This window comes from Condylura cristata, unplaced genomic scaffold, assembly GCF_000260355.1.
Source record: "Condylura cristata isolate star-nosed mole 26May11 unplaced genomic scaffold, ConCri1.0 scaffold00001, whole genome shotgun sequence".
Lineage (NCBI taxonomy): Eukaryota > Metazoa > Chordata > Mammalia > Eulipotyphla > Talpidae > Condylura > Condylura cristata.
In genome coordinates this window covers 18,881,353-18,891,657 of record NW_004567102.1, presented here as the reverse complement: position 1 = coordinate 18,891,657, position 10,305 = coordinate 18,881,353, and the positions used below count along the sequence as shown (strand labels likewise).

At 33.8% G+C, this 10,305-nt stretch overlaps 1 protein-coding gene across 1 annotated transcript in view; it reads right to left on the bottom strand.

Annotated features, from left to right (window-relative positions):
- Positions 1–3,873: 3,873 nt before the first annotated feature.
- HCRTR2 (hypocretin (orexin) receptor 2) overlaps positions 3,874–10,305 on the bottom strand; it is a 112,984-nt gene continuing 106,552 nt past the window's right edge. The window contains exons 9-11 of the mRNA XM_004673583.1: positions 8,031–8,152; positions 5,925–6,150; positions 3,874–3,928 (exon numbers count right to left, since the gene is read on the bottom strand). Coding sequence (XP_004673640.1) covers positions 3,874–3,928; positions 5,925–6,150; positions 8,031–8,152 — 403 coding nt within the window. The remainder of the gene's footprint in view (positions 3,929–5,924; positions 6,151–8,030; positions 8,153–10,305) is intronic.

Here is a 10,305-nt window from a genome sequence, read left to right as displayed (position 1 = left end):
GGTCAGGAGAGGTCTGCCGTGCCATGTGGGTCACCTCCGGGGCAGGCAGGGCTCAAACTCATGTGGAAGTGGCTTAAGCTTCTTAGTGCAGTGCTTTAACCTGCTGAGCCACCAGGGAGGGCCCTGACCTTAGATTCTTAATGACTATTTACATGAAATTTAGGAGAGATAGGCAATTTACCTCTCTGTTTCATTTGCAAAGGACTGCTGTAATCCTGTGAATGCTAGATTTTGGGGGGGGAGGGAGCCAAGGCATGACCTATGATCTTAGGGGAAAGGATGTTTAAAATGTTTAAGATATGAAACCTGGATATTTGAAAAATTAATCAAAACTAGCTACCATACTAAATGATACACTTTAAAAAAGTAAACTAAATTAAAAAGAACAAGCAAAATGAAAAGAAATCTTTAAATGTCTGAAGTACAAAACTGTATGTACTCAGGCTGTTTAATTGATAGATGCTTGTTGTTAATACTCTGGAATGAAGATTGTCTCACTTCTTAATTGATAGCCTGCATGATCTAAATGCAACTTTATAAATAAGTTCTTTACTTTCTATCTCTGAACCATGTAAGGAGAGCTTTTACATCTGCACCCTTGTGAATGAGAACGTTACTTCTTTCAGGAGATGTTCTAGTTATCACATCTGCAACAAATTAAATTTCATGTTGCTGTGAACTGTTAAGTATTTCCCAGTCCCATAAACATTGTTTGCACCATTTTCTCTTTGAGAATTAACATATTAATTCAAACGTTGTGAAATTAGAAGTTAACTACTTAAGAAACAACTTTAAAAAAAAATGGAATTATCATTCCACTGATACATAAGGCTGAGGCCTATGGCAAATAATAGATGAAACAGAGTATTTATTTACAAAGGTAGCATAAGCAGTATCTTCCCTATTGTCCCTAGTGATTTGGCCTGACCTTGACTTAAGATTCTCAATCTTGGGATCTTTTCCAAGTTGAGGAAACCTAGCTAGGGATTGGGAAGGGAGCTAAAAAAGTTCATAATACAACTTTAAACACAGATATTCTGGAAGAAACTATTATTTTGGGGGTGTAAAAATTGTAAATTACTATTTTTTTCCTTTGGGCTCTGATTTCCCACCTGCCTTTCATTCCCCTCAGGAGATAACAAGAACCTGAGGTAATAAGTCACCATATTTGCTGGGATTTGAATGAAGAAATGTCAGTGGAACTCTGTAGAGTGATGGGGTAAGGTGGCCTCTGCTTGTCTTGGGAGTAGAAGTAGAAGTAAAGAACATAGGGATAGAGCACTGAGCATTGAACACTGTAAGGAAGACACCAACAGATTTCAAGAAACTTTTCTCTGTTACTTACTTCCCACTCACAGCCACTGATAAAAGTGAAGATTGGTGTCCCGCCTTCTGGTCTGATTGAGAAGAGCTGGCAATGTTATCAGCTGGTGCTAATGTATTACTCAAAGCAAAAGAGCTCACCACAAAAACAGCTACTCTTACCTGGGATTGCACTCTGAGAGTTTCACTTGGGATTCTGAAACCACCCCATGGACAAATCACATTTCCTTAGGAGTCAAGTTATTTTATCTTGTCCAGGCACTTCTACTCTACTTTTGATGTGTTGGAATAAACAGTACTGCACAAAAATTGATTATTAAAGTTCTTGATAGTTGATTCTGTAATTTATCAGAATCATTTAGGTAAATGAAATGTAGAAAACATTCATTTAAAATTTATTGAGTAAACATTTGCAGAACTTTAAAAAATAAAATTTATCACTGAACTTCAAATTAGTTGTAAAAGTTTTATGTATAATGGCAAAGAACAGAACTGCTTAATGATAAATGCATATAAATGCTATACTTCTAGTCTACTAATACATTGAAAATCATAAGGTCATCATTCTCTCTAAGTCAAATCAAGATGAAATGTCTTGACTCAGATAAAAACTCCAACATTTAATACTATGTGATTGTACATGACTTTTATGAAATATTTATGCATTAATCTTAACTATATTATAGTATTTGCTCTTTAAAACAACATTAAAAACCTTTTATATCATGATTATCCCTGGATATATAAACTTAGTGAGAAAAATATTTTGGTCATTGAGTACTGCACCAGAGGGTTTCATTTAATCCTTAACTGCAAAGATTTGACACTAATTATGAGTGAATATTCAACTTATCTAATCAACAACAAAATTTATCATATAATAGAGAGGGCAGTGTCAATGTGATTATAGAATTCTCAATATGGTTTTTACTTAAAAATTATATAACAAGCATCCTTCACAGTAGCTGTTGTGCAATCACATTAGATTTGATAAACATCATGAAAGCATAGTAAATCAGATATAAAGAACGTTAAATGTTTACGATAATCATTAAACAATTGACAGGTTACATACATGTGGGGTACAACAAGTATAGAAACACATTTCATGAAAAACTTAAAAGACATTCCAACTTCAAAGCTTATAAAGAAAAATTGAGATAATGCAAATACGTGGCAAGTGGGAGGGTCTTTCACCTCCTCTTTTAGTAACAGTAGTTCTCTAGAAAATAATCTCCATTGAAGTTTGGGAGACAAGAATGTTTTCCATGCCTTTTCTTTTCATTTGCTGTGATACGTAAGTGGAGATTTGATAGACTGTAACAACATTGTCTCTGTTATAGTCTCTAAAAAAAATCTATTATCTTGCTTCATGCCATTTGAAAACTAATCACATATTACTTAATGGAATTTTTTTTTAATTGTTAACTTTTAGGAAGTAAAAAAGTCATCTGTTTTAAAATTAACTGGAATTGAAAATTTCTCCCAATTGTTCTGACAACACAGAATTTTTTAAAATGCAGATTATTGTGTTGTATATCAAGTGTGAAACATCCTACTACACTAATATTAAATTAATGAGAGCCCCATCACAATTTGTGTTTATGAGCATTTTTGGGTTTTGTCATTCTAACATTTCAAGTTTATGTATATTCAGACTATATTTTATTAGCATATTTAATCTGTATCTTCATTAAACACTGAGCATTGGGAGTGAAATTCACTAGCATTGTGCCTAATATAGTTGCAATGAACTTATCAGTGATTTGTAATATTTATTTAATATCCAAGAAACACTCCAAGTCTAGGAAAAATTTAGAAGTCATTTTCCTCAGAAACTGGGAGTCATGTTATGCTAAGAATGAATGAATTCAAATATCAAAGTTTTCATGGGTTTGTAAAAATTCAGAAATAAGGAAGATCGAATGGACTGTTTTAGATAAAAGTATCTCATTCTTATTGGTAACAAAAGTTCAATAGCATTTACATTGTCTCAAAATATAGCAAAAAAAGAGACATACATACTGTATAGCATAAAAGTAGTAACACATTCCTTCCATAAGGATTCTTCTCATTTGTGTTATTAGCACATAATGAGGTAAGTAGTTGACCCTTTGTTCCACAGGAATGCAGGACTGAGAACACCTGATTCTTTACCATTTACCCTGTTTATGTAACCACACTAAATGCAGACTCCTTGTAAGAAATCCTGTATCAGCTGGCTGAGAACAATGCACGTGGTCTGTTATTCCATCCAAAAGTTACTGTAAGTACTTGTATGTTGTTTGTCTTCCAGATAACAATCATTCTTAAAACTGTCTGACTCCACATAACTCCAATTTGGTAAGTGTAAGTATAACTGGAGGTTTGAACGTTTTAGTTAGAAACTCAAGCCATCCAGGTAGCCAGAAAGCACATGAGCATTATGAAGCTTTATGAAGAATCAGTCTTCTTTCACACTGTATTCATAACACAGTGGCAACTGTTTCATAAACCATTATCTCTATGAGTGAGATGACACTGAGTGACATTCAACATTGGCTTCTTCTTTCAAACCTCCAACCAGGTTGTCAGTAGTGATGAAGATGGTCCCTGTTGCAGATACCTGTGCATTAAAATACTTTATTTCACGAGGGCTAATAAATACGTGCCAGGTGGTATTTGGCACAGTGGTTCTCAAATGTTAAGGGGCTTCAGAATCACCTGTAGGACTTGATAACTCCCAGGTCCTTAAAACACCACTCCTAAGTTTCTGGTTCATATATAGTGGGTGGAACCAGATGTAGGGTGGAAATTTGCCTATCTTTTATGCTCCCAGGTGATGCTGATGGTTCAGAAACCACTGTTTGAGAATCACTGATTTCCAGCCAAGAAATTCTAGCTTCAATAATCTTTAACACAAGCAAACAACTGCAACCTTCTCTCTCTCTGTTTCATTGATATCATTCTGATAATTAACAATATATTTTCAATAAATTTCTTACAAGAGAACTTTTGAGTAGTAAAAAGTACCAGGAATCCCACATGCTACAATATGAAAACAACTTGTGGATAATTTGGTTACATGATTTTTTCTGAAACTATGAGTTGGGAACAAGTTAAAAAAAAAAAAAAGGACAAGATAATTTTTTTTCTTCTGTGAAAAATCTTTCTTAAATATTGTTTTCATCATTATTTCATAATAAAAAGAACACCTGTTACCATAATGAGAATGTCATTTCTTGAATATTTTACTTGTAATTTAATTTTAAAATATTTGTATCATAAAAGAATTTTGTAAGTTACAAATTTGAAATATTCAGTGTTTTGAACCCTAGATCTTATGTTCATAAAAAAAAATACTTTATTTCTATGCATTGGTGTGTGAGCTTAGAGCGAGCACGTCCATTCTGACCACCTGGCTCTTCGCTGCAGATCCAGGTGGAATTTGCGGATACGGATATCATTGTAATTAACTAATAACAACAACAACAAAAAAGTGCAACCTTACTGCGAATGTCCTGGTGATGAACATTGCCGTTAGCTGCACCACTGTCTGCCTGGGTTCAGGATTCCGTTCGCAGAGGCACGGCACCCTGCAGACGCTGCTAACACGTCTCCCTCCCTCAACAGACACGCTCTTTTAAAGGCACTTTTACGTCTACAGCTACGTCATTTCCTAGCACGTAGCACAGCGGGTGCTTTCTGCTATACCGTAAATGCGTATGAAATTGAAATAAATACAAATATATTTACCATCAAATAGTTATGGGATTAAACTCCCTTATATGGAACAAAGGTTTGACTTAATATTTATTATTTTTCTTTGTAAATTGCATTTTTAGATTAATCCAGTAAGGCCAACTGCATACTTTTCATTGGTTAGAAAAAATTAAGAATGTAATTTTATCATATTGAAGTCGCTCCAAAGTTTTATTTTAATATAGATTTTTACTGGCCATAGATTGAGATGGGAAATATTAGTAAAGGTAAAGCTACAAATCTGGGAAAATTGTGTAAATGAGTGACAATATTAATGGAAAATAATTTTTAATGGTATTTATTGAGAGATAGCTTTTGAATTATGTAGTTAATATGCTATTTTGTATATGAATATTATCTAAGCTGTCATATCATAATGACAATTTTGTGTGTGGTTGTGGTGTGTATGTGTGCGTGTGTGTGTTTTAAAGCCATAAGATCAGCTAACATGTCTATTGTAGATTCAGAGTTAGTAATTGCTACTTCTTTTTGTAGCCTAAAGGATAAAATCATTGGATAACTTTTGGTAATTTTTAGCAATCAATTTGAATGTGAGAAATTAAAGGTTAGTATTGGAAATGTTCATTTAGTTGATGCAAATCCTATTCCATGAAACTAAAGATGAAATAAACTGAAGTAAATTCAGTTAAAGTTTAAATTTCTAACATGTTTAAATCAAAAATTGAGAATTTATTTTAAACTGACTTTTTTGTTTCCAAAGGGCAATTAATTAAAAAAAAAATCCGCAAAGTGTTTTAGGCTTCAGATCATTAGGATAGTAAAATTTCTGTGTACAGAGATTTTTTTTTTAAAAGAATAGTTTTACTCAGCTATCTTTGTCATATGAATAAATATTCTACCAGTTTTGAAGTGGTCCTGCTCCATTGGCTGCCGGGAGTGTGCTTATGCTGGTGAGCACAACTTGCTCAGAGAGTTTTGAAATATTATCAAAGTTGCTGATCTGGGTAGTCAGAGACTTCCGACTTTCTGTGCTCGTTCTTCCCCTCGTGAGCCTATCCTCTTGGCGATGGTGAACTCCAAGGCAACAACAAGAAAATGCAGCTTTAAATTCCTCTCGGAATTTTCCTGGCAAACCAAGGAGAAAAAAAGGAAAAGAATTATGCATAAATATATTTTAAAATATCATGGACAGGGTACAAGTGAGCTGCTACTTTGAGCCAAACTAACAAAAAGATGCAATATTTTGCAAAAATGGGGGAAATAAGAGAAGGAAATTGCTATCACATGTATATATGAATGTGAGGTTATTTTAATGAAGTAACTATAATGAAAGTGATCATAAGTAGATCATCTGCAGATACTTAATCATTTTAAATAGATGAGACCTATGTCATATATATTCAAACTATAGATATTATTCCAGCATGACACTCTGAAAAACTATTCTATCGACCCAATCATGTCAACAAAATGTCTAGAAAAATATCTTATAATATCTAGAACACACTTCTAAAGTTTCATAATCTGCATAAAATAAATCCAAAGAAATGAAAGGAAGCACAAACAACTTTGAACGTATTCCTTGCCTATAAGTTACTAATGTGAAATTGGAGAAATGAAAATGAACCAATCACCTTTCTAATGGTAAATCGTTGCTGTTATGGTCATTTCTTCTCTCTGAGCCTCATTTTCCTTACTGGTTTAATGAGTGATAAATAAGAAAATGCAGGTTCAAGAGTCTAGCACAGCAGCACACATTAAAACAAGTTTCCAGTGATGATCAGTTGCCTTCCCTTTTTTGTTCTTAACTCCCATTGAAGCATTTGACTTGGTGTTGTGTCTTCTCCTTCAAACAATTCTCCCTAAAATTGTTTGGTAGTGCAAGGCTCAGGACTCTCATCAAACCTAACCTATGACAAACCTGACCTATCCCCACTGCTTTGCATGCCACAGCTCTGCATGGTCCCTTCTCTTGTTTGTTAAAGACAGACATGCACAGTGGTATGTGGTATAATGTGTCAACATTAATGTAATCTTATTTTGGAGAATAGGTTAGATATAGCAGGGGATGGCATGAAAATGAACAAGTGAATACAAAACAAACTTTACATATATACCACCTGATTTTCTGAAAGGTGAAACAAAGTAGGTGCATATCTATGGGTACATGCCATGCTTCAGAAATATTTAAATATATAATGGTTATTTTTAAAAATAACCTAGCCAACCAGAAGGCCAAAGACATAACTGAAAATTGCATATACTTTGCTAAGTACTCAATAAACTGAATTGCTTATACTTCCATATCAAATTATCATATTTTGGGAGACAGAATGAAAAAGAAATATCCAATCTATTGGAGAAGAAGAATGTAAAGATGTACTTATTTAAAACATATTTCTAAAGCCCACTCCAAGCAAATAAGTTTGTAAATAAACATATTTAAATGACTTATCTAATTACTTTGATTCCAAAATATTAACAGGCTAATTCAGTTACAGATGTAAATATGTGTGCCATTGAACTTTTTTATTTAATAATAATTTCAGTGTTCAGTAAGAAATCTTGAGAAACCCAAGAAATCTTACAGAAAATACATCTAAGAGTGGAAAGATTCTCATTCATTCTAAATATGGTCATAAGTGTTGACAAATTAAATAATAAAGCATGCTTATTTTATTTTCAGAGAAAACTATTTTACATTATTATAAATCATAAGTTTAACATAAAATAAACAAAACTTTGTCGTTCAATTCCCAGAATTTTCACTTTCCCCTATTTCAACATTATCTTCTAAATTCTAGTGTAAAATAATCACTTAGCTTATTTTCTCTGATGAATTCCCTTTCAAAGAGGAACAACTAGAAAGGCAAATCAGATCAGGTCAAAATTCTCACTGTACACCAGAGCTCTGTGTGCAATTCAAACCGTTGGAAATCTGGCCATTGATCCTTTACCCTTGGTTAGAACTGTGGTTTATATAGACGAAACAGTAGAAAACTCACCACTGAGAAAATTATAAATAATTGGGTTCGCAGCACTGTTGGCATATACAAGCCAGTGTGAAAATGTGAACCAGGCATAGACAGTCTCTCTGTCTTCTGTGTGGGTAAACATCCCAAATACTCTGTAGGAAAACAGTAACAGGAAATCCAGTGTGATCCTAGAAAGCTCCTTTTAAACAATTAAATTCAAAGGTGAACACAACCTTTGACAGAAGCTGCCAGACTCCTGTTACCCTCTGTTGAAGGCAATGACCACTGATAGGTTTAGAATAGCTTCAGTACCTGAATGCAACCTCTACAGCACAATCAGTAAATCAAAACCAAATCAGATCCTAGAAGGCCGCTCGCTCCAAAAAACAAAAATGCAATAATATATTTTGCTGATAAGATCCATGAAATAGAATATCACCCTTCTTTCATTTTGTTTGAAAATACAATGGATCAACTTGTGAATATTCCATTACTTGTATCATTGGAAAGCACTAGTAAATTTCAATCTGTAAGTAGCTCTTCCTCCTTTTATTTGCACATTGTATATATAGCCTTTCTTCAACTCCAGCCTCTTCAGTCTTGGGGAGCTCTGACTTCTAGAACTTTATCTACCCAGCGAACTAGTTTCACTAGGGAGAAATATTACAATTAAAACTCATGGTTAATTTTTAAGATATATTATCTTAAACTTAAAAAAAAATTCATTGTAACATCCTGGGAAGTCACTTTAAGATTTTTTCCATATGTTATACTTTGAAATATTCCATTTATCAGATTGTATTCAATAGCCAACAACCCAGTTAATTCACAGACTGACAACAGTAACTTGCTTTTCAGCTTATTGTTGATTGTGTCATTTATTCTGTGATAGAAATGCAGGTCTGGAATGAAGTATGTCTGTGGAGTGCTGGAGTTTAACAAAAATAGAATATGGGGTAAAACAGCATGAACAAACAAAATAATATGTTATGACCCTTTAACATAATATGTTTTTGTAATCTTAGATGAGTGAGAACTGCTTTAAAGAAGCAGGTTTTAACTAGTTAGGGGGAAAATATGTTCAAGGAAAATAATGTATGAATTTATTTATGTGTAAGAGAAAGGAAACAAGTACAAAATGTAAGGACAAACTTTAGATACATATTTGCAAAAAATGTTTGTGGTAAAAAGAAAAAAAATGTTCAGGATTGCTTTTATACTCTGTGGGAAAGAAAAGAATACTCAAAAAAATGAAAATACTTTAAATTTAGCTGGGACTTTACCCTTAGAAAGCAATTTATTTTCCTTGGAAAAAATTACTTAAGTCAGAAAAATAAATGTAGTATGATGAATTGGTAGATATTTAGAAATAAGTAAAGGGAAAACACAAACACTAATTTGCATAAATTTGTGCAGACTAATAAGAGTCAGCAAATTCTATTTTCTTAAAATTTACACTGACAAAAAGAAATAGCTTAAGAAGAGAAAACTCATTTGGCATTATATGCATATTTATACATATAAAGTCCTTAAGAACAGAATACTTTACCTAGCAAAACACCAGAAAACATGTAAGTGGGATTTCTGTGGGCAAGACGAACAAGGGGGTAATTGTGAGAAAGGTGTGGTGGACTAAGCTGCTCGTTTTCTTGAAAACAGGTATGTCTCAAGGTTCAGCTGCCGAAAACAGGTATGTCTCAAAGACGTTCAGCTGCCGAACGTCTTTTCCTTTAAGGTTGTGTCTGTGGTAAATAATATTCCTGGACAAAAGTCCATTTCTATTTTTTTTTCTCCATTGAGAAAGTCATTAAGCCGTCACAAACAAGGGCCAAAGAGAATGAGAAATCTTTGCAGCTGGTTATACCACCTTTCATCTGTGTGACTCCGGCCAAAGCCGACTCTCTCCAGAGTCCCCAGCTGTGAGGAATATGATATGGACTTTGAAAAAGGGAAGGGTGAGAGCAGCAATCCTAGTTTAAGTTCGAAGCCTATTATAAACAGAATTAGTATTGTCTGGGGGCCAATCTATAGGCAACAGTTACACGCTAAAGCTAACTCCTGATAAAGCCGCTGGCTGGGAAGCAGCTGCCCCTGCATTGGTGGTTTATGTTGTTCAGTAGCTTTAACTTAGCAGTATGTCTTCAGCACAACATACTCACTGAAATGTTTTGTGCTGATTTGTACAAATGTTCACCTCAAGTTCGACTCAAAGACTTCAGGAAATGAAGTTTTTTCTATTTAAACATTCAAAATGCTATGCCCTCCGATTTCAGTTGTGCATGTGTGTGCTTACAAATGGCTTTCT